Consider the following 26,368-nt stretch of genomic DNA (forward strand, 5'->3'; position numbering starts at 1 on the left):
TGGCCTGTTACTTTTATAATCAGGACAAAGAAAACCCCAAAGGTATATACTATGGAAACTATAGAAAAGCGTAAAAACTAGTTGCTATCTCCAATATCACAGATGACCTCCCATAAGACATCTGGAACATCCTTCTGCTCCGTTTTGTAACATACGCGCAACTTCGTAGAAAGTGTGGTTCCAGTCCAACTGAATGGTATTGATAGTTTTGTCATCTGTTCTTAGCAAGAGTGGATACCTGAGTCCAATCCTCAGGAGAGCCAAGGTCACACCTGCCTGCCCCTTTGCCCAGGACTTGGCGTGAGTGTCCCCCTGCCCCTCCCTGCCCCCCCTCCCAGCCCCGAGTGCAGACCCCACGCACCTTCCTTGCTGTAGACCTTCTCATCACTGCAGTCCTCCTTGGGCAGCCAGGGTGTGTCTCGGTCACAGTTCACCAGCAGGATGGCCCCCTGGCCCTCAGGGCCCCAGGTCCAGGATGCCTGCGTTGGTGAGGAGAGAGGTCAGCACTGTTACCTCTACTTCGGCAGGGGTTCCCAGCCTCAGTGCAGACCCCACAGGACACTGGCGAGGCAGCCCAGGGCGAGACTCAGGAGCAGCCACGGGGGCAGCTGTGACGAACACGAGTCCTGTGTCTGATGCCTGGAGAGGGTCAGGGTTAGCACCAAAGGCGGGTTCAGGGTGGGGATGGACAGTGACCGAGAGACAGATACAGAAGGCTGACTCAGGCATTACGAGCCTCACATCTGGTGTGCCCCTGCCTGGAGTGGGGCGGGGGAGACACGGTGAGACAGCCAGAGAAACGGACAGGCAGACGTTTTATGACGGCTCTAAGGTACCCAGAGGGAAGGCAACACAAGCCCTGACTGCAGACCATACGACAAAGCTACGGTGATCAAAGTGGTGTGGTGAGGGCACAAAGACAGACACAGAGATGAACAGACAGAACAGAGAGCCGGAAGTGAAGTCACACTTACACGGGCCACCAGTCCTCAACAGGGGAGGCAAGACTACACAGGGAAACGACAGCGTCTTCAACAGAGAGTGCTGGGCAAACCTGGACAGCTACGTGCAAAAGAATCAGACTGGGCTTCTTTCTTACAAATACCATACACAACAATAAACTTAGAATAAAGGCTTAAATGCAAGCTTGGAAACCAGAAAACTTCTGGAAGGAAACACAAGCGGAGTGCTCCGTGACATCAGTCTTAGTAACGGGTTTTTTGGATAGCTCCTCAGGCACGTGCAACAGAAGCAAAACCAACAAACAGGACCACGTCAAACTAAAAAGCTTGTGCTGAACAAAGGAAACTATCAACAACAACAAAAAAGAGCTGCTTACTGAATGGGAGAAGATATTTGTAACATATATACTTGATCAGGGGTTAATACCCAAAATATACAAAGAACTCATAAAACTCAAGGTCAAAAAACAACCTGATTTTAAAAATGGACAGAGAAGCTGAGTAGAATTTTTTCCAAAGAAGATATACAAATGGCCAACATGCATGTGAAAAGATGCTCAACATCTCTAGTCATCAGGGAAATACAAATCAAAACCACAGTGAAATACTTCACACCTGTCAGAACGGCTATCACAACAAAAGACAACAAATAATCGATGCTGGCGAGGATGTGGAGTAAAGGGAACCCTTGTGCACTGTTGGTGGGAATGTAAATTTGTGCAGCCACTATGGAAAAAAGTGTGGAGATTCCTCCAAAAAATTAAAAATAGAACTTCCATATGATCCAGAAATTCCACTCTTAGGTCTTTATCTGAAGAAAACAAAAACACAAATTAGAAAAGATATATGTACTCCTATGTTATTGCACTATTATTTACAATAGCCAAGATATGGAAGGAACTTAAGTGCCCATCAATAATGAATGGATAGTGAAGACGCAGTACATATACACAATGGAATAGCACTCAACTACAAAAACAAATAAAATCTTGCCATTTGCAACAACATGGATGTCCCTAAGTGAAATAAGTCAGAGAGAGACAAATACTGCTGCATGTTACAAGTCACATGTTACATGTGAAGAGAGGAAACCTTAAGTGTTTCCAACAGAAGGAAAACTTTTTTCTACTTCTAAAGATTTAGGGCAGGAGGAGAAGGGGGCAACAGAGGATGAGATGGTTGGATGGCATCACCCAAACAATGGACATGAGTTTCAGGAAACTCCAGGAGATGGTGAAGGACAGGGAAGCCTGGCATGCGGCGGTCCATGGGGTCGCAGAGGGTCGGACGTGACTGAGTGACTGAGCAACAACAGCTCTGCATCTGTGTGAGATGATGGCGGAGCTGAGTGCGGTGAGCATCTTGTGATGATTGTGAGTCAGATCACTAGGCTGTGAGCCACAGAGCCCACACGCCACAACTAGGGAGACCAGGCGTCACAGCCAGGGAGTCCACACATGTAACAACTAGGGAGCCCACGTGTCACAACGAGGGAGCCCACGAGTCACAACGAGGGAGCCCATGTGTCACAACTAGGGAGCCCATGCATGTAACAAAGATCCCGAGTGCTGCAACCAAGGCAGCCTGAATAAATAAATAAAGCCATCCTGCTGTATACTTTAAATATACACAGTGATATACATCAATTATATCTCAATAACACTGGAAGGAAAAGAGAAGTACCCAGAGGGGCTCAGGGTTCTTGGGTGAACAGATTCCCGGCCATTTTCAAACTTGCTCTGAGTGCTCCCAGTGGGACCTGTAAGGTGATCCCTTTTCAAGACTGCAGCCAGAGTGATATTAGGACAAACTCCAACCGGATCGCGTTGCTTCCCTGCTTCACGCCTTGTCAGGGGCCTCCCGTTGACTTGGGATGAAGCTCCTGGCCCTCACCATGGGAGGTGGGCCCCTGTGAGACCTGCCCACCTCGGCCTCTCTTTCTGTCTGCCTCCCCTTCGCTGGCCGCCTCCTGGCTCCCAGAAGACTCCAAGCTCAAGCGTTCGCGTGCTGGTCCCTCTGCCTGGAAAGTGGTCCTGTCTCTCTTCACCTGGCGAACTCCACCCCTCCTTCTGGTCACAGAGCATAACCACTCCTTCCTCCTGGAAGCCTCTCTGATATTCTAGACCAAAGCAGCTTTCCCTGGGTTCACATTTACGACACTGTACATGTTCCTTCTGGGGCGGACTCAGGACAACTGTGATGAAACCGCCGCCAGAGTCACTCTTCATTTAACGTGCCCCCCCATCCCTCCTGGGCTGCAGGCTCCCTGATGCCAGGGGCTGCCTGTCTCTCCTCTCAGCATCCCCCAGGCCTGACCCAGTCCTGAAACATAAGAGATGTTGAAAAAATATTTATGGGATGAATCAAAACAACAACGAGGTACCTCACACTGGTTAGAATGGCCATCATTAAAAAGTCTGCAAATAACAAATGCTGGAGGGGGTGTGGATAAAAGGGAACTGTTGGTGGGAATGTAAACTGAGGCAGCCACTGTGGAGAAAAGTACGGAGGTTCCTCAAATAACTAAAAATAGAGTTGCCACATGATCCAGCAGTCCCACACCTGGAGATATTCCCAGACAAAACCATAATATGAAAAGATATATGCCCACCATGTTCACCACAGTACTGGTCACAGTCGCCAAGACATTGAAAACAACTACTCGTCCACCAGCGACGAATGGATGAAGAGGGTGTGGAACACACACACAATGGAATATTACTCAGCCACTAAAAGAACGAAACAATGCCATTTACAGTAACACGGATGACTTAGAAATTATCAAACGAAGTGAAGTAAGTCAGAAAGAGAAAGGCAAAACACCAGTGATACCATTTATATGTGGAATCTAAAATATGACACAAATGAACACATCTACAAAACAAAAACAGACTCCCAGATACAGAGAGCAGGCTTGTGGTCGCCGAGGTGGTGGGCGGGAGGACTGGGGATTTGGGATTTGCACATGTAGACTAGTATGTACAGGGAGGCTAGACCACAAGGTCTGACTGCTTAGCACAGGGCACTGTATTCACATCCTGCGAGAAACTGCGATGGAGAAGAACATGAAAAAGAACATACAGGTGGATCCAAGTTACTTTGCTGTATAGCGGAAACTAACACAACACTGTAAACCAACCATACTTCAATAACGTTGGTATTTACGAGATGAATGAAGAAGACATTAAACTGCACTGGCCCAGATGAAGGAAGTCAGGGTAAGTCCAGGGCCACAGAGGCTGGGTGACCCCCTAGCTCCTCGGGAGAAGCAGGGGCACCCTGGGACCTGCCGTGGTATGGCTGCAGACACTGGGCACAGATCTGTGGGGCTGACTCGGCCTCAAGAAGGCGGGGCTGGGCGGACGCCCCCTCCCAACCAGGAACCGCGGGGAGCGGGCTCCCCTACAGCCCCGAGGAGCCCCCAGGGGCGCCTGGAGAGTTTGGAGCTGGCTGCCTGGCTCCAGGCTTCTCACTGGGCTGTATTTACTTACTCTTTAAAGTATCCATCTCCATATAATTTAAACCAGGCTACAGGTTGTTATTATAAAAGTAATGTATGCCCATGGCAAACATCTAAGTGCTCTAGAAGAGCAGAAAATGGAAAACAGAAGCCCAGATGTGCACAGAGCAAAACCAGCGGAACTTAAAAGTGGGGTGAGATTCACACTACCGCACGTGAACTCGACAGCCAGTGGGGGGTTGCTGCAAGACTCAGGGAACTCAAACCGGGGCTGGAGAGGTGGGAAGGCGTGGGGGGGGGAGTTCAGGAGGGAGCGCACGCATCGGTACCTGTGGCTGGCTCATGCTGAAGCATGGCAGAAGCCAACACACACTGTAAAGCCATCATCCTTCAATTAAAAATAGACAAATTAAAAACAAAACAACACGGGGGGGAGGAAAACGACTTGGAGAACACAATGCCGTCTGCACAAGTTAAAAATACACACACCCTGACCACACCGCATGTTTCGCAAGAATCACAAGAACGGAAACTGACATGTTAAAATCATTCAAGTGGTCCTTTGCAGGGGAGCAGAATGGGAGTGAGGAATGTAGGATCGAGGAGAATAAATGAATGAACAAATGTGCTCAGTCGTGTCCGACTCTTTGTGACCCCATGACTAGGGCCTGCCAGGCTCCTCTGTCCATGGTAGTCTCCAGGCAAGAATACTGGAATGGGTTGCCAGGCCCTCCTCCAAGGGATCTTCCTGACCCAGGGATCGAACCCAGGTCTCCCACACTGCAGGCGGTTTCTTTACGGTCTGAGCCACTAGGGAAGCCCAGAAGAACAAATAAATGAATAAACAAAACCAGGAAGAGGATGTGCGTGCATCATTAGAGATGACACGCCTTGATATGGGAATGATTATTGCAATCTTCTGCTCCTGATGGCCAAAAAAACCCCAAAAAGGCAAAATAATAAGTGCAAATGCTTTGGCGGCACTTCCTCTGTGGCAGGATGCTCATCCTTTACACCAACTGCATGAACTGGGTGTCCCCACCCTCTGGATGGGCCACTGAGACTTGGGGACCAGCTCCGTGGCTGTTCCTCTAAGGAGCTTGCTCCTCGGTGAACTCTGTCAATGGTGTGTGTGTGTCTGGGAACTTGTCTTCTCATCTGTAAAGTGAGAGTTGTCGAAGTTTCCTGGGAGGACCGAGGCTGCCGGCAGGCCCCAGCCTGGGGCTCCGGCCCGAGAAGCCCCCATTCAGGGCCGCCTGCCCTGGGAGTGAGGTACCTTTCTTGGGTTGTTCTTCTCCACCACGCCGTCCCGGTCTGCATCCACATCCAGGGAGATCTCTGCAGACAGACACAGGGGTGAACTGCTGGGCTGCCAGAGAGGGCGGGGTGGGGACAGGAGGAGGGCCTACGGGGTTAGGGTGCAGCTCACCCGAGGGAAGAGCTGTGCTGAGGTCACCTTAGCCAACCCCCCGCCTCAACACCCCACTGCTGGATGGGAACACGAGTGGACACCATGCAGACCGTGAAACTCAGGGAGGTGCTGCCAGGAGGGTCTGGGGTCTCCTGCCCCCTTGCTGCTCCTCTAAAGCTCTGGGTGGTGGGAGGTCTGAGCCGCACCAGACGGATCTGGGAGTTCAGAGAGGTCAAGGCGCGTGCGGGGCACAAGGTCACAAAGTCACACGAGGAGATCTGAAGCATAGACTGCGTTCGGTGTGAATCAAAGCTCAGATGTTGGTAACTTTCACGGGACTCCTTACCTGCCTTCCTGGCCTGTCCTGGGTGTGTGTACACACGTGCATTTGTGTTTCTCTTCCAGAACTCCCGGGGGTCTAGACCCCACCTCTAAGGACTGAGGGTTTTATTTTGGGTGGAAAACTGGATCTTCAGCTCCTATTGATCTGACTGTGCCCAAGAGGCCAAGCCGCCAGAGGACCCAGGGTGGGGTCCTCGCTATCCTTCCTCTGGGGGAGGGACCTTCTCTGTTCGTAGGCCTGCTATGTGGGGCAGTGAAATGAGCCCAAAGTTCAGCATCAGACAGGACTGAGCTTGAACCGTGGTTCTCGGCTTATAACCTGTGTGGCACTGGGCAGCTTAGACCGCTTTTCTGAGCCCCGGCCGCTCTGCCTGTAAAATGAGGCACTTTCCTTTTGGATGAGCCGCCCTAACTGCATTACTAATGGTAGGCGCTGCTGACGTCGTGAGCCAGATTGCTGCTGTGTTGTCGTTGTGGGTCTACTCTGTGCATTGTAGGGTGTTTAGCCGCACCCCTGGCTTCTACCCCTGGATGCCCATAACATCCCCCCAGCTGAGACAACCAAAAGGTCTCCAGATATTGCCAAAGTTCCCCTGGGGGAAACACGGTCCCCCTGAGTTAGAGACCAAGAGGGCGAGGCAGTTGGGAAGGTGGTGAGCGACAGGCAGAGTGAGGCGAGCTGGGTCCAGGTCGAGGACGGCCCGTGGGCTCGGCCTCAGGCTGAGCACGACTTGGACGGAGGTCGGAGCTGGGTGAGAACAAACGGGTTCCTGGTCGGTTCTGCTGGCAGCCGAGCTGTGTCCCTGGAGCGGAGGGTGGGGACTTGGGGGGGTGGGGGGGCCGGCATGCCTCCTCTCTCTCTTAAGTCAGGGATTATACTGAGGGCCTCCCTTTGCCCACAGCCTGATTCCCTCCTCACCCTGAATGCGGCTTTTCCAGGTCTGGAAGGAGGTGGAGGGGGGTTCTAAGGGCGCTGAGTCCTTGGGAGAGGGAGGCAGTATCCCCACTTCTGCAGCCCCACGTTAGATGCTGTAGGAAATGATTATATAAACTCCTCCCACTGATCCCATTCACCCAGCAAATCACTACTGATCGGGGTGGGCAATCGGGCCGGGCAATCGGGCCGCAGTGCCTGCTCTCAAGGAGCCCCAGTCTTATGTGTGGGGCTTAGTCGATCAGTCGTGTCTGACTCTGCCACTCCATGGACTGTAGCCCTCCAGGCTCCTCTGTCCATGGGATTCTCCAGAAAAGAATACTGAAGTGGGGTTGCCATTCCCTTCTCCAGGTGATGTTCCCCACCCAGGGATCAAACCCGGATCTCCTGCATTGGCAGATGGATTCTTTACCATCTGAGCGACCAGGGGAAGTCCTATGAGATAAATATTATTGTTCCCACTTTACAGACAAGCAAACTCAGACTTGGAGATGTCACTGTCAGCAAACTGGTGATCTGGGGGGCTGGTGCGGGATAAGAATTCTACGGAGAAAGCGGAAAAGGCGGCCCCACCAGCTACTGTTAGAGGCAGATGGCTCAAAGGGAGGACCGATATTGATACTGGCTCCCAGACAGCCAGGAACTTGCCAGCAGGACACTCCCCAGGGAATGCTGCTGTTCGGGGAGGCTGGCTTCCTGAAGCTTCTCCCAGGGGACCTGCTGCAGACCCAGCCTCCTCCAGGAATCACTCTGTGCTTTTCAGGATAACAATCTCTCCTGGGTGTGCAGTTCTTTGCAGACAGTAGAGCACTTCCCATAGGTGTTTTCCCTTCAGTCACCACCCTCCCAGCCATCCTGCTGTAAGTAGGAGGAAGCGAGGCAGCCAGCAGGGCAGTGACCGTGAAGACCCCAGGCTGTGCAGAGCCAGGGGCTGCTCTCGGGCCTCGGGCTCCAGGCCCCGCCCTGGGCTGCGTCCTCCACAGTCTCAGGCTGACCTCCACCCTGCCTCGTTTCCAAAACCGAAGCCCGCCTTCTAAGACGCAGGACTCACTCCTCTAGAGGTCGTGCCCAGAGGAGGGGCCGGCTCCCCACCCTGGAGACCCTGTGGTTTTGGTCTCTAGGCTGCAAGGCGCCACCGCATCATGGCTCCTGTGGTCCATGAAAGCAGTGGTCACAGGAGAGAAACCAGGAGTGCTTCCCTGAACTTCACTATGAACTTCTCGTTATTCTGGGCCGCATCACGCGGCTTGTCAGCTCTTAGTTCCCTGACAAGGGACGGAACCTGCGGTGCATGCCAAGTCCTAACCACCAGGGAGGCAGGGACCTCCCCATGATGAATTTCTTACATTAAATTTTTGTTATCAATGTAATATTTGCACAAGTGCAAAAAAAATAAATAAATAAATAAAAAGGAGTACCAAACAGCTTATAAAAAAACCCGGGGGTTCCTTGTTTAGCCCGTCCCCTCACCTGCCTGAGGCAAGCTCTATAATACTGAATAATAGGCCTATTATTTTTTTCTCGGTTTATTCAATTGGGAAAAATTTCACTGACTTCCTGTTATGAAATCACATAATAGGGCTCCCTTATTGCTCACCTCCCAACTTCCCACAGTGCTTTGACACCTTCTCTCTTGTGACTCTTGACAAAACTTCAAGGTCAGTTGGAATGGCCTCCTCACCCCACCGCCCTCGCTCAGAAATTCCCTCAAGTCACAAGCCATTCCTCGAGGATTTCTCCCCTTCAAAGCTTCCCTCAAGGTCCAGTTTAACTGGATTCCAATGGGATGCTCCTGAGGAGATGGGAGCAGGCTTGCGGCCCACCCAGGGCTCTGCCTCCCGCAGCGGCTCTATCTTCTCTAGGGAGGGGGAGGCGACATCTGTTTCAGGGCTTCTGGGCTCCAGACATTTCCTGGAGGCTCCAAATCCTGCCTCAGCTCCCCAGAATAGCCCCAAGGTGTCAGATGGCACCCAGGGTGTGGGGCAGATTAACTGGAAATGTCACCAGGACTGGACTCAAGGCAGCCTGCCCTGGAATCAAGACACCAGTCTCAGCTTCCGCACGAGCGCTCTGGCGGCCACCAGCCCCTGGATGGTGTCGGGGCGCCTGGCCTTCCTGCTGGACGGGGCAGCTTGGGGCGTGGCAGGGAGAGGACTCTCTCCCCGACAGTCGCCGGGGGCGGTTATCCTGGGTCTGGGAGGGGGTGCAAGGAACGAGGGCCTTAGGTTGATGTGAAAAATCCTCCAGGGTCCCGTCCATGTGCTCCTCCCTTTGCAGGACCTTGGCAAAGAGGGTGAGGCTACGCCCCTCTCCACCATCCTCCCCTCAAACACCCTTAACAGCGAGGATGTTGTGAATCAGCCCTATCCAGGGGCTTGGAGGCTCTCCGGGATCAATGAGCTCAAAACTCACTTTATAGCCGCGAAGAAGTGAGATCCAGGGAACTCCCTGGTGGTCCAGTGGTTAGGATTCTGTGCTTTCATGGCCAAGGGCCTGAGTTTGATCCCTGGTTGGGGAACTAAAGCCCCACAAGCAAGCGGCACAATCCCCCCCAACACACACACACACACACACACACACACACACACACACACACACAAAGTGAGGTCTACACGGGGAGGGCACATCATAGGTTTTTGGCGAGACTGGGACCGAGAACCATAGCCTGATTTGACCGAGGGCATCATGATTTTGTTCTCCATACCAGGAAGAAAACTGAGGAACAATAAGGTTCTTCAGCGTCACAGAGGCAGAGAGAAAATGGGCTGCCCCATGCCCCAAGAGGAAGGGACAAAAGCAAAGAGCATTACCTGAGCACCTAGCCCCTGCCAGGCCTGGGGATGCCCCATCTCACTGAACCCCTATAAGCACTGTGCAAGAGTACACTGGAAACCCATTTTACAGATGATGAACCTGAGGTTCAGCAGAATGGTGTTCATAATGTGGCTGGAGAGGAGAGAGCCAGAACTTAGACCTACTGTATTTCTGTCCACTCTGAGGCCAGGGCTCTTTCTACCCAGTGTGGACTCAGGGCAGAGGTAGGGTGAGATGGACACTAATACATCCCTGGGGGACAGTCCCACCATCCTGGGTCATTCGAGGCTTTCTTGCCTCTGAGCTACCACCCCCAAATGATCACTCAGGCCGTGGGGCTCCTGGGGCAGATCCCTGAGGGAAGACAAGACCCAGATGGGTCAGACAGACCAGTGGGTGGGTCCCAAGGGAAACCTAGTTTTCACCAGGCTCCCTGGGGAAACATAAGTTCAGTGGGGTGAGTTTTTCATAAAGCTTTATTTCTGCAATGTGAACGACTGTCTTCTGCTTTGACATTATGCCCTGCCTACTTTTCAGGTGCTAACATGTTAACACGATGGTGATAATTGATGGTAAATTGCTTTATTAATGTCTTTTTTGGGGCCAACCTTCAAAATTGTTAGGTTTACTAATTTGGTGGGGAGGGGACATTTTACTGACCCATGGAACCTAAATATCTGGAACTTGTGGCAGTTAAAGAAATAACTCTTCAGTGAGAGCGTCAGCACACCAGAAGGACGAGCCTAGTCATTCATCATGAATTCGGTATCTTCTGCAGTCTCGGCCCTATGGCACACTCACTTGTCCTTTAGTTGCTAAGTCAGGTCTGACTCTGTGACCCCATGGACGGTAGCCCGCCAGGCTCCTCTGTCCATGAGTTTCCCAGGCAAGCATACTGGAGTGGGTTGCCATGTCTGCCTTCAGGAGATCTTCCCAAAACCCAGGGACCAAACCCACGTCTCCTGCATTGGCAGGCAGATTCTCTGCCCCTGAAGGACCAAGGAAGCCATGCCTGCCTCCTCACAGTGTCACTGCGCTGCCTGTCCTGGGCCAGCGCCTGCCTCCTCACACTGTTACTACACCATCAGTCCTGGGCCCACGCCAGCCTCCTCACACTGTTACTACCATCAGTCCCGGGCCCGCGCCGGCCTCTCACAGTGTTACTACCATCAGTCCTGGGCCCGTGGTGGCCTCCTCACGGTGTTACTACACCATCAGTCCCGGGCCCGCGCCGGCCTCCTCACGGTGTTACTACACCAGCAGACCCGGGCCCGCGCCGGCCTCTCACAGTGTTACTACCATCAGTCCTGGGCCTGCGCCGGCCTCCTCACACTGTTACTACAATCAGTCCCGGGCCCGCGCCGGCCTCCTCACAGTGTGTTACTGCGCCGCCTGTCCCGGGCCCGCGCCGGCCTCCTCACAGTGTGTTACTACACCATCAGCCCCGGGCCCGAGCCAGCCTCCTCACGGTGTTACTACACCAGCAGACCCGGGCCCGCGCCGGCCTCTCACAGCGTTACTACCATCAGTCCTGGGCCTGCGCCGGCCTCCTCACACTGTTACTACAATCAGTCCCGGGCCCGCGCCGGCCTCCTCACAGTGTGTTACTGCGCCGCCTGTCCCGGGCCCGCGCCGGCCTCCTCACAGTGTGTTACTACACCATCAGCCCCGGGCCCGAGCCAGCCTCCTCACGGTGTTACTACACCATCAGTCCCGGGCCCGAGCCGGCCTCCTCACGGTGTGTTACTGCGCCGCCTGTCCCGGGCCCGCGCCCGCCTCCTCGCGGTGTTACTACACCATCAGTCCCGGGCCCGCGCCGGCCTCTCACAGTGTTACTACCATCAATCCTGGGCCCGCACCGGCCTCCTCACAGTGTGTTACTGCACTGCCTGTCCCGGGCCCGCACCGGCCTCCTCACAGTGTGTTACTACACCATCAGCCCCGGGCCCGAGCCGGCCCCCTCACGGTGTTACTACACCATCAGCCCCAGGCCCAAGCTGGCCTCCTCACGGTGTTACTACCATCAGCCCCGGGCACGCGCCGGCCTCCTCACGGTATTACTACCATCAGTCCCTGGCCCACGCCGGCCTCCTCACAGTGTTACTACACCATCAGACCCGGGCGCGCGTCCACCTCTTCACAGTGTCACTACACCATCAGTCCCGGGCCCGCGGCGGCCTCCTCACAGTGTTACTACACCATCAGACCCGGGCCCGAGCCGGCCTCCTCACGGTGTTACTACACCATCAGCCCCGGGCCCGCACCAGCCTCCTCACGGTGTTACTACCATCAGTCCCAGGCCCGCGCCGGCCTCCTCACAGTGTGTTACTGCGCCGCCTGTCCCGGGCCCGTGCCCACCTCCTCACAGTGTTACTACACCATCAGACCCGGGCGCGCGCCCACCTCTTCACAGTGTCACTACACCATCAGACCCGGGCGCGCGCCCGCCTCCTCACAGTGTTACTACACCATCAGACCCGGGCCCGAGCCGGCCTCCTCACGGTGTTACTACACCATCAGCCCCGGGCCCGCACCAGCCTCCTCACGGTGTTACTACCATCAGTCCCAGGCCCGCGCCGGCCTCCTCACAGTGTGTTACTGCGCCGCCTGTCCCAGGCCCGCGGCGGCCTCCTCACAGTGTTACTACAACATCAGACCTGGGCCCGAGCCGGCCTCCTCACGGTGTTACTACACCATCAGCCCCGGGCCCGCACCGGCCTCCTCACGGTGTTACTACCATCAGTCCCAGGCCCGCGCCGGCCTCCTCACAGTGTGTTACTGCGCCGCCTGTCCCGGGCCCGTGCCCGCCTCCTCACGGTGTTACTACACCAGCAGACCCGGGCGCGCGCCCACCTCTTCACAGTGTCATTACACCATCAGTCCCGGGCCCGCGCCGGCCTCCTCACAGTGTGTTACTGCGCCGCCTGTCCCGGGCCCGTGCCCGCCTCCTCACGGTGTTACTACACCATCAGACCCGGGCGCGCGCCCACCTCTTCACAGTGTCACTACACCATCAGACCCGGGCGCGCGCCTACCTCCTCACGGTGTTACTACACCATCAGCCCCGGGCCCGCACCAGCCTCCTCACGGTGTTACTACCATCAGTCCCAGGCCCGCGCCAGCCTCCTCACAGTGTGTTACTGCGCCGCCTGTCCCGGGCCCGTGCCCGCCTCCTCACGGTGTTACTACACCATCAGACCCGGGCGCGCGCCCACCTCTTCACAGTGTCACTACACCATCAGTCCCGGGCCCGAGCCGGCCTCCTCACGGTGTTACTACACCAGCAGACCCGGGCGCGCGCCCACCTCTTCACAGTGTCACTACACCATCAGACCCGGGCGCGCGCCCGCCTCCTCACGGTGTTACTACACCATCAGACCCGGGCCCGAGCCGGCCTCCTCACGGTGTTACTACACCAGCAGACCCGGGCGCGCGCCCACCTCTTCACAGTGTCACTACACCATCAGACCCGGGCCCGTGCCCACCTCCTCACGGTGTTACTACACCAGCAGACCCGGGCGCGCGCCCGCCTCTTCACAGTGTCACTACACCATCAGACCCGGGCCCGAGCCGGCCTCCTCACGGTGTTACTACACCAGCAGACCCGGGCGCGCGCCCGCCTCTTCACAGTGTCACTACACCATCAGTCCCGGGCCCGCGCCGGCCTCCTCACGGCGTCACTGCGCCGCCCGTCGCGGGCCCTCTGTGTTTGGTGGGAGCCTCGTCAGTGGCATCATCAGCCCCCTGGGAGCTCCCTCCTCTGCCAGCTTCGGGCCGCTGCCTTTCCCGCTAGCGTCCTCAAGTGTCCTTGCCTGTTGGGATTGGGTTTCCTCGGGACGGTCACCTGAGACAGCCTGGGGCACCCTGTACCCGTGAGGCTCTCACGTGCCAGCCCTCGGCTGCAGCGCTGGGAGCTTCAGTTTCGTCTCCCGAGGCGCTCCCCCTCCCGCCGAGGAGTCCTGAGGACCGTCGCCCCGAGACCCGGCACTCACTCCCTCAGTGCGGAAAGAGGGGCAGGTGACCAGCAATCAAGCCCGTTCGGGAATCAGCTCAGAAGTGGGAGAGCAACGCTATCGAGCCTATTTGGGGCTATAAGCACAGGGTTGGAGAAGGAGAAGGGTTCTGAGACCCCCCAGGGCGAATATGAGGTAACTGAAACGGCTGGGTGTCCCATAGACCACTTTCTGGTGTGGGGCCCCAGGCAGACCTTGGTTTTCTCATCTGTAAAATGGGGACTATAATAGTACGTACTCTGAGAATAGATGTGAAAATAGGTTGAGCGCATGCTAGCTAAACCCCCTGGTGCTGGAGCCGGGCACATTGTAGGTGCTCAGCAAACGCCACCTCTGCGCCAGAGTCCCGGACACAGCAGGCGCTCAGCAAATAGACATCACTGTTATTTTTAACGCCCTCAGGACATAGCTGACTCTCAGGAACAGATAGCTTACCTTCCCCTGACCTGTGGCCACTTTGTCAATGTTAAACTAAGGACTCACTGAAATGTCCCCCTGGCTTGAACATTATAGGAGCTAAACTGAAAGGACAAGTGATACCTTCAATGCAGAAGAGTCTAAGGAGTGAAGCCCCAGAACCTCGAATCCCACGTGCCCTGGTATCCAGGGGAGGGGAGTGCGGTGCAAACGGGAAGAACCCGCAAAGGAATGAGCCTAAGCTCTGGACCCAAGCAGCACCGTGTCGCTGTGTGACTTTGAACCAGGTCCCTAGCCTCTCTGGGCCTCAGTGTCCTTGTGAATCAAATGAAGGGCTAGTACGAGGTGGGTTAAGGACCCAGGCTGCATCTTTGCGTCCTGAGGGCTGGGTATGGGGAAGGCAGGGGTGTAGCTGGGAGTGGGAAGGACAGTGCAGGCTTTGTAGACAGGCCATTCTCCTCTCAGCAAGCGAGCTCTTCTCCAGGCTGCAGGGCAGAGGCAGGGGAGAAGCAGCCTTGGCTGTTTCTCCCCAAGGTCAACATAGCCTGCGACGGGGACTCTGACAGCCTGCTGAGTTGCTGGAGGACCAGGGCACGCCTCCCCCTGCAGCACTCCCCATGCCTGGACAGAAGGGCCTGGGCGCGGGCGGCATTGCTCCGCAGGCCTGCATTGTTAGAGGAAGCTCCAAGTGCCAGGCTGGCAGCACTGAGAACAGCCCAAGCGCCTGGGAAGGGCAGCAGTGCCAGCCCCTGGGGAACAAAGGCACCCAGGACAGAGCCATGCTGACTCACCAATGGCCGTGAGGAAGAGCCCAGCCTGGTCGATGGGTGTGATCCCCTCCTCCTCATAGTAGCTGACGGTGACCTTGATGGAGGTGGGGGAGGGCACACGGGGAGGGAGAGAAGAGAGGTCACAGGTCACAGGCAGGAAGATCTGCAGGGACCACCTCACAGTCTGTCAAGCCGATCCGCTCTAACCAGCTGAACCCTCTCCTCCAGGAAGTGCTCCTGGCTTGGTGGGCTGTTTCTCTCAGAATATCCAACTAGACCGGGGGCTCCCCTCTCTCAGAGGGCATCCAGGGTGTCGTCTGCTACTTGCCCCCCGGCGCATTCTGCTGTTGGTCCCCACTTCTGCCGGGCTGTGTACCTAGCTCCCACTCGGCAGCGATAGGGCTTAGGCTGTTCTCACTGGATCACCCAGTGCCATCACTGACATGGGCCACATGTGACGTTCATGTTAATAATGAGAGAACCCAGGGAAGAAAGGGTCTGGTCTCGGCTCTACCTCTTGGGTGTGGGCACCCAGCATCCTGTCTGATACACGATGAGACCAAGGACGTTTGTGGCTGTCGCTTCCAGTAGTCTAACAGTCTGTGCTAAGAGTCCTGTGATGTTAACCTGCCATGAATTCATCCTTCTGTGGCTGTAGCCATGAGCTGGGGGTTTGCTGCTAAGCTGCTGCTAAGTCATTTCAGTCGTGTCCGACTCTATGCGACCCCATAGACGGCAGCCCACCAGGCTCCCCCGTCCCTGGGATTCTCCAGGCAAGAACACTGGAGTGGGTTGCCATTTCCTTCTCCAATGCAGGAAAGTGAAAAGTGAAAGTGAAGTTGCTCAGTTGTGTCCAACTCTTAGTGACCCCATGGACTGCAGCCTACCAGGCTCCTCCATCCATGGGACTTTCCAGGCAAGAGTACTGGAGTGGGGTGCCATTGCCTTCTCGGGAGCTGAGGGTTTACTGAGCACTTAAAAAGTGGCTAGTTTGAACTGAGACAGGTGTGAAATGCACAGAAGATTTAGACTTGGCGTGGAAAAATTCTTGGTCATGTTTTTTATATTGACACCACGTTGAAATGACAGTATCTGGATGTATGGAGTTAAGTAAAAACTATCATCAAAATTAAGTCCATCCGTTTCTTCTTGCTCTTTTATGTACTTACTTATTGGTCACACTGCCCAGCATAGGGGAGTCTCATTAACAGTTCCCTGACCAGGGATAGAACCCATGCCCCCTGCAGAGAACGTGTGGAGTCCTACCCACTGGACCGCTGGGGAGGTCCCTCATTTTGCTCTTTTAACGTGGTTGTGAGAAAACTGAAACCGACGTGTGTGGCTCATGCTCGGCTTCCCCTGGCTGCGCGGATCCGGTCGTCCGGATACCGGCGTGGCCCCCGGCCCCCAGGCCTGTGCAGGAGCACCTCCCCTCCCACGGTACCTTGTCGCTGCTGGCTTCGGGGCTCGCCTGGCTCATGGTGAGCCGCAGTGTGGTGCTGGGCGACAGGGGCCAGCGCTGCTTGCCGTTGGTGGCCACCTCCTCGGCCTGCCCGTCGCGCACCACCTCCACCCGCACGCGCTCTGAGTGCTTCAGGCTGAAGGTCTGGGCGCCCGCAGGGGCCGCGCTGTAGGGAGAGAGGAGGCTGCGTCACAGGGACCCCTGGGCGGGCAGGGTGAGGGCCTTCAGGAGGAGACCCCTGGGGGGGCAAGGCTGCAGGGCTCCCGCAGGCTGCCGGGGCTCCCAGAGGACTCAGCTGTAGGTAATCACCCGGTAGTGAAGAGGGCACTGGCTAAAAATACAGATTCCTTCAGTGTGGGAGGGACAAATTAGGAGGTTGAGATGAACTGATACAGACTACTATACATAAAATAGATAAACAAGGACCTAATGGAGAGCACAGGGAACAATATCCTCAATAACCTTTAGTGGAAAAGAATCTGAAAGAGAACCCACATGCATGTGGCTTCCCTGGTGGTGCCAGTGGTAAAGAATCTGCCTTCCAATGCGGGACACATGGGTTCGGCCCCTGATCTGGGAAGATCCCACGTGCCAAGGAGCCACCACGGCTGAGCAGCACCGCGGCGGAGCCTGAGCTCTAGAACTGGGAGCCCGCGCTCCATGACAGGAGAAGCCCACGCACCGCGCTGACGAGCGGCCCCACTTGCCACAGCTAGAGAAGAGCCCGAACAGAGATGAGGACCCGTCACAGCCAAGAGTAAATAGATAAAAAGAAAAATAGGTTCCCTGGGCTCATCTAGTACCCACTGATTCAGAATACTCCAGGTTGGGGCCTGGGGAATCTGCTTTTTCTTTTTTTGAATTAGTAGGCTTTGTTTTTAAAGCAGTATTAGGTTTACAGAACAGTTGATCAGACAGTATAGAGAGTTCTCATATACCCCTTCTCCTCTATGCAGTTTCCCATGTTATGGATATCTTGCATTTCTGTGTTACATGTTATAATTAATGAAGCAATATTGACGCACTGATATTAACTAGAGTCCATAGTTTACTCTGTACTGGACTCTTACGAGCTTTGTCAAATCGCAGTATCAAGCACACACGCTTACAGTATCATACAAGACAGTTTCACTGCCTTAAAAATGCCCCGTGCTGCACCTAATCACCCCTCCCGGGGACCTGAATTCTTGACAAGATTCCTTGTATTTCTGGTGGGCAACCAGCTTGGAAGCCACCTGCTACTGTAAGGGTGGGGGTCTGAGGTTCAGACAGAGGACTGAGTTTGCAGCAAAGACAGCGCTGGGCCTAGAACTCTGTCTCCCAAGCCCTGTTCGGTGTCTGAGCTGAAGACCAGGGGAGCTCGGCTGCCAGCGAGGAGGCAGGCATCCAGGTGCTGGGTTTGCACACAGACGGAGCCGTGAACTAGGAGCTTGACGGGCAGGGGTGGGCAGGCTCTTCACAAAGACACCTCCTTTCCGCTGCAGCTTTCATGGCTTGGAATTCTCCTCTTCGAGAGTCATTCCCTGGGGTTCTGGAGGAGTTTTCTATTAAATGGGAAATAGTCTTGGAATTCTTGAAAAGCCATCAAGATTTCAGGGCAGGAAAGGAACTGGTTTGAGCTGGTTGCTGTGGACTAGACGTTTGCGTCTTCCCAAATTCAGACATTGAGGCCCTGACCCCCAATGTGATTGTCGTCGAACATTAGATGAAGTCACGAGAGTAAGGTCTAAGCGATAGGGTTTGTTTCCTCGTAAGGCAGAGAGAGTGCGGTCTCCCCACCGTGGGCACCGAGGAAGGCCCTGGCTGCGGACCAGGGTGAGAGCCTTCACCAGAGCTCAACCAGCCTGGTGCTCTGATCTCAGACTGGGAGAAATAGTTTTTTTTTTTAAGACACTGAGCCCGTGGTATTTTGTTTCGGCAGCTCAAGGAGATTAAGACTCCAACTTACATGGTGATAACAGGAAGGACCGGGAGACAGAGGAGGAAAGCACCCAGGGCTGACAGTTTTGCTAAATCTCCAGCCCACAGTCTGAAGGTTCCCAAAAGCTCAAGAGGGCTCAGAGGGATTTAAGCGGATTCTCGTGGGGTTTAGGACTAAGATATAGGTGCAAGTGTCTGCCTCAGAGGCACAGCTGCTATCTCGAAGACCTGGTGATCTTGGGCTCCCAAAGAGTTCTCCACTGTGGGCATCAGAATCGTCAACGGGTACTGTTTAAACCTTCATTTTCTTTTTTTTAACCGCTACAGATTCGTGGGTGCCATTCTCAGAGAGCCCGGCTGGCATGACGGAAGTGCGCCTGGGGCAGTGGCCAGGGATAAATGAGAGCTTCAGAACAGCGGTTCTCAGAGTTCAGGAGCAGCAGCGGCAGCAGAACCATTACCTGGAAGGCTTCTCAAAGCATGGATTGTCTGGCCCCTTCTCAGCATTTCAGATTCTGGTTTTCAAAGAGGCAGAGGAACCAGAGATAAAATTGCCAACATTCACTAGATCATGGAGAAAGCAAGGAATTTCCAGAAAAACATCTACTTCTGCCTCATTGACTACATGAAAGCCTTTAACGCATGAATCACAATAAACTGGAAAATTCTTAAAGAGATGGGAATACCAGCCCATCCTATCTGTCTCCTGAGAAACCTGTATGCAGGTCAAGAAGGAACAGTTAGAACTGGACATGGAACTGACTGGTTTAAAACAGTGAAAGAAGGCTGTAGGCTGTCACTCTGCATATTTAACTTATATGCAGAGCACATCATGCAAAATGTCAGATTGGATGAAGCACAAGCTGGAGTCAAGATTACAGGGAGAAACATCAACAACCTCAGATATGCAGATGATACCACTCTAACTGCAAAAAGCGAAGAGCAACTAAAGAGCTTCTTAATGAGGGTGAAAGAGAGTGAAAAGGCTGGCTTAAAACTCAACATTCAAAAAACGAAGATCATGGCATCCTGTTCCATCATTTCATGGTAAATAGAAGAAGAGAAAGTAGATGCCATGACAGATTTTATTTTCTTGGGCCCCAAAATCACTGTGGACAGTGACTGCAGCCGTGAAATTCAAAGACGCTTGCTTCTGGGAAGGAATGCTATAACGAACCTAGACAGTATATTAAAAAGCAGAGATATCACTTTGTTGACAAAGGTCTGTCTAGTCAATGTTATGGTTTTTCCAGTAGTCATGTATGGATGTGAGAGTTGGACCATAAAGAAGTTTGAGTGCTGAAGGGTTGATGTTTTTGAACTGTGGTGTTGGAGAAGACTCTTGAGAGTCCCTTAGACTGCACGGAGATCAAACCAGTCCAACCTAAGGGAAATCAACCCTGAATATTCATTGGAAGGACTGATGCTGAAGCTGAAGGTCCAGTACTCAGTACTCAGGCCACCTGATGAGAAGGGCTGACTAATTGGAAAAGACCCAGAAGATGGGAAAGATTGAAGGCAAAAGGAGAAGAGGGCAGCCGAGAATGAGATGGTTAGATAGCATCACTGACTCAATGGAATTTGAGCAAATTCCGGGAGACAGTGGAGGACAGAGAAGCCGGGTGTGCTGCAGTCCAGATCGCAAGGACTCCGACACCACTTAGGAACTGAACAACAAGGCCTGAAGTGGGGCCTGAGAATCTGCATTTCTATCATATATCTAGGAACTGTTGGGACTGCTGGTCCACGGACCGCAGTTCGAGAACCACCAGAGCGACGTCCTCTGGCGCTTAGAGTCCTGGGACAGGATGGCCAAGGTCCTGACTGTGAGTTTGCAGAGACCGCCAGGCAGGGCCTCTCTGACCCAGGCCATGGACTGTGAGAGTTACTGGCAAAAACTACTGCTGGTCCCAGGCACTGGCAGGAGAGGGTAGACAAGGGTTGGGCAGCCCCATGCCCAGGGCTGGAAAAGGAGATTGTAAAAAAAAGCTTTCAGAATCACTCTGTTTCTTGTCTGTCTTCTTCCAAACCACTCAGCCCATCATGGGGACACTTGGCTATGGTCTGCTGCGGCAGAGTCTGGGCAGAAGGCAGAAACCCTGGCTTGGGGGGAAATGTGCAGAAAATCTGGGTTCAACCCCAGTTTTGCCACTGACGTGCTGAGGGGGACTTGAGTGTGTCCCTTGCACCTTCTGAGCGTCCACTTGTCAACTCATAAGATGAAAGATGACCACCCATCCCTCCCGTCCCACAGGCCTGTCTTTCACCCCTCAGGGCAGGGTGTGTCTCCTGTTGCCACGGCTTGTCTGTCTCCTCTGGATTGTAAGACCCCGAGGGCAAGGTCTGCTGTCCTCCAGAGCCTAGCACAGGGGTGAGCACATCACACCCACTCAGCAGAGGGTGGAGCTGAGCAGGACAGACTTTCCTGGTGGCTCAGATGGTAAAGAATTCACCTGCAATGCAGGAGACCTGGGTTTGATCCCTGGGTCAGGAAGACCCCCTGGAGAAGGAAATGGCAACCCACTCCAGTATCCTTACCTGGAAAATTTCATGGACAGAGGAACCTGGTAGGCTATAGTCCATGGGGTCACAAAGAGTTGGACATGACTAACATTTTCACACGTTCTGAGCAGGACAGAAGTGAACCTTTTAGATGTGCCACGCAGGAAATCCCAAAAGGAGGTGTGGGTACCCATGAGATACTTTTAGGTGGCACATAGATGCATAATTTAAAAGAAGATATATATTTATTAAATGTGTTATCTTTTATGGAAATTGATAAAGGCTTGGCATTTATGGTAATGATATAAGATCTCCACTTAAAGTTATAAGAAAAATAAGAGATGGTTTAAAGAAAAATTTTAAGTCAACGATACTAGAGTTAGAATATGCTTTTGGTAAAAATCATGGGAGTCTGGGTAGCCGTGGGCTCAGATCTAGGAAATATTACTCTAGTGCAAGCCCTGGCTTTGACCACAAACCTGCTGGGTGGCCTTGGGTAAAGCACTTGTCCTCTCTGTTTAACCAAGAGTAAAGTGAAAGGATGGGACCAGGACAAGGATGGCTGGAGTCTGGGGAGCGCAGAGGGGGGCAGGTCTGGACAAAGGGGTGGCGAAGGAGGTCCTGACCAGCTGGGGATCTCTCTGCTAGATGCCCACCCTCTTTAACCAGAGCCACTATTATTCATCTTGTTTTATGTATTGGGTTTCTGCATAGAGCTCTATAAAAAAATTGCTCTGTAAACTCACAGGGCAGGATGATCTTTTAGGGCCCCAGATCTGACAATGGTTGCTCTAAGTGATGCTCCCACCTCCTCCATCCCTCTCAGCCAGTGAGAAACTAGAGGAGGCCCCAGAGGCTTGGGGGTTAATACCCCACCTACACTGCAGCTCTAGCCCACACCCTCCCGTCCCAGCCCTGCTCTGAGCTGAGCAAACAGCTATTCTTGGAGTGGCCCTGGCAGAAGCAACAAAGGCACCCATTGTCCCCTGTGGAGCCTTCTGGCTGCCTCCCTCCCCAGGAAGAACCTTTTAGAATCCCCTCCCGAAACCCGAGAGCCAGGGGCTGTGGGCCTATTGCTTTTCCCTGGAGGCTGCAGGGAGGGGCTCAGGGGGTTATGGAGGGGACAGAGCAGGAGTTGCGGTGGCCATGACCTTGGGCTTACGGGAAAGAGGCTAAAGATACATGGACAGAAGGACAGGCGGGGGCCACGCCTGCACTGCCCATCATATCCCAGCACCCAGGACATGGCCACACTCAATGTATATATTTCAGGAATAAATGAATGAACAGACCCACCCTTCTTGGTTTTCCAAACTGTATTATCAGAGTGATTAAAAAAAAAAAGGAAAGAAATCAGGTAACTTGCCTGCTGGAAAATACTCAGTGGCTCTTTAGGGACCACCAAACAGTAAAATTCAAACTCTGGGGCCTGATACTCACCTGGTGGTACTAAGCCATCGCATCTCAAACCGACTCCCCGCCTCACTGCCTGCAACACCCCCACCCTCCCAGCTTCGTCTCATCTCACCACGTGCCTTGCATGTGCTGGTCCTTCTACCTGTAATCCTTTCCCCCTGAGGTCTCTGCCTGGCAGCTCATCCTTCCTGGATGACTCAACTCAACTGATCTGGCTCCATCCACGTTTATTTTCCCTGGTGGCAGCTCATCTTCTTGGAGGCAGAGTGTATTTTCTCTCTTTCAGCACCTGGTTAGCACAGGCACACGGTAAGTGAATGTTCGCCCCAGGAACGGCTGGAAGAGGGGACTTGCGTATGTAGTCATTCATGTGGCAATATTTATTGAGGACTTTTTATGTGTCAGGCGTGTGCTAGGTCCTGGGATAGCGCAAAATAGAAAATATGCTCCTAGGGCCATGGAGCAAATACTCTAGTGGAAGAGAAAGGCTCTTGATGGATTGCACAGTTTCGATGACAGCTGTGAAAACTGCTCTAAAGGAAAGGTATGGGGTTCCACGAGGTCCTGGTCTGGAGGTCGAGAAAGGATTCCGGGAAGACGTGGCATTTGAGTTGAAGTTTTAATTTTACACTCTAAATTATAGCTTAGAGTTAGTTAGATCAGTGGTTCTTAAATTTGAGTTGCACTGGCCACACCTGAAAGGCCTGTTAAAATACAGATTGTCAGGCTACCCCTAGAGTTTCTGACTCAGCAGATTGGGGAATGTGCCTGGGAACCTCCATTCCTTCCCCACAACTTTACTGGAGAACTGACAAATAGAACTGCATATATTTAAATCATATAAAAGGAAGATGTGATATACATATACTGTGCGAGGCAACTGCATTGCTAACAAGCTCCCAGGTGAAGCTGCTGGTCCAGGGACCAGCGTGGGAACCGCTGAATTTGCCCAAAGCTACGAGAGGAAGAGGAGCAGAGGTTTCCAAGCAGCAAGGGCAGTGTGGGTGCTGGACCGAGGCGGACGTGAGCCCAGCATGTTCGAGAAACTGGAAGGAGGTTAACGTGGCTGGAGTCTGTGAGCACGACAGAGGGAGAGCAGCGGGGAGAGGACCCAGGCCACGGTGAGGGGCCGGCCGCTCCCCTGCAGGCGCCGAGGCCGCTGCGCAGGGAAACGTGAGCGTTTTGCCTGCAGGCAGCTCCTCCAGGGTGCAGGGTGGGAGACAGTCAGGAGAGCGGTGGGGGTGGGGGGGACCAGCGGGAAGGTGGCCGCAGCTGTCCAAGGAAGCGGTGGCAGTGGTGTGGGGCGGGGTGTCAGCCGGGGAAATGGAGGGACACGGCCAGTCAGCCGGCACCAAACAAAGGAGCTCTGAGCCAGACTGGAAAGCAGTGTTGGATGTAGAAGAAGGGTGTTCACTGTGCCTGGCCCAAGGGGATTCTGGGTGCTGCAACCTAACATCTGCTCAGCCCACAAATGTTGTGTGGCCTCTAGGGAGCCCTCACCCTCTCTGGTCCTCCCTTAGTCAGTGGGGAGGCCAGCTTGGCCTCGCAGGGCTGGAACGCTGCCTCCGCCCCAGACTCGAGGGCAGGACGTGCCTGCAGCTTGCTGGCGTCTGGCTCTCCTGGCTCGTCCACCTGCCCTGGGCCTCGTTAACACCAGCGGGGCTTACTCCGCTGTGAACCCAGCTCCTGGCAGCCTGGGTGTGACATCCTGTCCCAAGGTCTTTACAGAATCTGAGGGGGTTTGTGGGTGCCAGCCTGGCGGGCAGCGCCATGGCAAGCACCCTCCCAGAGCCTCCTGGGGTGGAGGTAGCTGGAGCCCTGGAGTGGGCGGCCGGTCCGGATAGGGATCCATGAAGACAGACCATGACTTCTGTTTTCAGCCAGCCCTCTTCTGTGCTGGGTAGGCTCAGCAGCTTCTCACCAGGCACTGGGGCCTCCAGTTGCCCAGGGACCCTCTCCTTAGGGAAGAAACAATCTAATCTATGGTCACTCCCTCCCCAGATACCTGCAACGACTCCCTGCAGGACAAACTTTAATGCCTGATCCCAGCGTTCAAAGCCCAGGTTTGAACAAATCCACTCTCTAGTCTTACACTCCAGGCTACAGAAACTACGCCCTTTCTGCCCCTCCCAGTGTCCCTGCTTTCCTGCCAGGTACCTTTGCTCCTGCATGGCCTGTCTGGGTGTGAACCCGTCTATCCTCCGGCTGGGTTGCCACCTCCTCCAGGAAGTCTCCCGTGATCCTATCAGCCAGGACCCACTAGCCCTCCCTGTGCTGGCGCTTCAAACAACACTTAACACTCCTCCAGCATTTCTCTCCCATGAACGTTCTACACTTTTTGAGGCCACAGTTCATTATTATCTGTCTTAATAATATTACAATAAGCCCAATGGGCTTCCCAGGAGGCAATAGTGATAAAGAACCTCCCTGCCAATGCAGGAGACACAGGAGACACAGGTTCAGTCCCTGGGTGGGGAAGATTCCCTGGAGGAGGACACAGCAACCCACTCTAGTGTTCTTGTTTGAAGACTCCCATGGACAGAGGAGCCTGGTGGGCTACAGTCCATGGGGTCACAAAGAGTCGGACACGACTGAAGTGATTTACCACGCACAAAACCCAATACTAATTCACAATAACTATTGACTATGTGCCAGAAACTGTTTCAAGTCCTAAGCCCATGCAATCTCAGTCAATCCTTTTGATAACCCCACGAGGCCCCTGTTAATGTCATCCTGTTTTACAGATGAGCACACTGAGGCCCACAGAGGGCAAGCATTTGTTCTGAGTCTCAGGGACAGACTGAGACAGGCAGGACGTGGGGGAAACTCAAGCTCTCTGAGCTCCAGGCCTGGCTGCTCCCGTCCTGGGGGAGGATCCAGAGGTTCCAGTCCTCCCTAAAAATCCTCTGGGTAGGGACACCTGGTGAGGGAGGGGGGGTGCCAGGCCTAGGTCAGGAAAGGATCAAACGAGAAGCCCCCCACTTATTTTGCAGGTGGGCATCAGTCCGGAGAGTGGACACCAAAGGCTGCCATCATACCCTGGGTCTTTGGATAAGTGACCAAGACAAGCCATCAGTGTCCTGGGCATGGGGCCGGGCACAGCTGGGCAGGACAGAGCTGCCGGCAAAAACTGGCCTCCCCCGAGGCTGACACGTGCCTGTCCAGCTGGGGGTGGGCATCAGGGTGAGCCCTTGCCACTGTGCTCCCACCCGACTGAGGCCCTATGGTGGGGACTGAAGATCTGGGGGACCCCGGCTGTGCAGGGGGCAGTGGGCTCGACTGCAGGGAGCTGCCCCTACCCAGGGACTAGCCTGGCACCAGGCTTTTCTTGCCTTTGGGAGTTGAGGGCCCTGGTGTTGTTCTAATTTATGGGGCCACCTGGCCTGGCCTGGCCTGGCCTGAATTCCACCTCTGTCATTCTCCCAGGGGCAACGCTGCCCTGGCCAAGCTCAGCCACACGCCCTGGCCTTCCACCGCTCTGCCCAGCGGCGCCCACCCCTGAGGCTGTGGTGGACCCTGGTGACAGTCCAGTCCATGTGAGCCCCGGCCACATCCATCCAGCCAACCAGGGAGCCGTCAGCGACCTGAGGGCAGGAGGCTCACGGGAATGAGCGAGGCGCTGGGCGGGGAGAGGACACGCCCACGACACCCGTCCCAGCAGATGGCCTGGCAGGGCTGTCAAAGGCGTGGGCTCCGCTACGCTTCCATCTACCAGCCGTGCCATCGCGGACAAGCATCCCTTATGTTCCCCCATGACAGTACCCAGCTCACAAAGTTGTGAGTTTTGTTGTTGCTGTTTAGTCACTAAGCCGTGCCCGACTCTCTGCGACCCCAGGGACTGGAGCCCACCAGGCTCCTCTGTCCGGGACTCCCTGGGCAAGAACACTGGAGTGGGTGGCCACTTCCTTCTCCAGGGGAATCTTCCTGACCCAGGGATCCAATCTG

The 26,368-nt window shown here is 54.4% G+C and overlaps 1 protein-coding gene across 2 annotated transcripts in view; it reads right to left on the bottom strand.

Moving 5' to 3' along the window:
* PADI2 (peptidyl arginine deiminase 2) overlaps nucleotides 1-26,368 on the bottom strand; it is a 54,550-nt gene that overhangs the window by 22,430 nt on the left and 5,752 nt on the right. For both annotated transcript variants that reach the window (XM_061148018.1, XM_061148017.1), the window contains exons 2-5: nucleotides 16,568-16,751; nucleotides 15,145-15,217; nucleotides 5,699-5,760; nucleotides 362-479 (exon numbers count right to left, since the gene is read on the bottom strand). In XM_061148018.1, coding sequence (XP_061004001.1) covers nucleotides 362-479; nucleotides 5,699-5,760; nucleotides 15,145-15,217; nucleotides 16,568-16,751 — 437 coding nt within the window. The remainder of the gene's footprint in view (nucleotides 1-361; nucleotides 480-5,698; nucleotides 5,761-15,144; nucleotides 15,218-16,567; nucleotides 16,752-26,368) is intronic.

The sequence above is a fragment of the Dama dama genome, chromosome 8 (assembly GCF_033118175.1).
Source record: "Dama dama isolate Ldn47 chromosome 8, ASM3311817v1, whole genome shotgun sequence".
In the NCBI taxonomy this organism is placed as follows: Eukaryota; Metazoa; Chordata; class Mammalia; order Artiodactyla; family Cervidae; genus Dama; species Dama dama.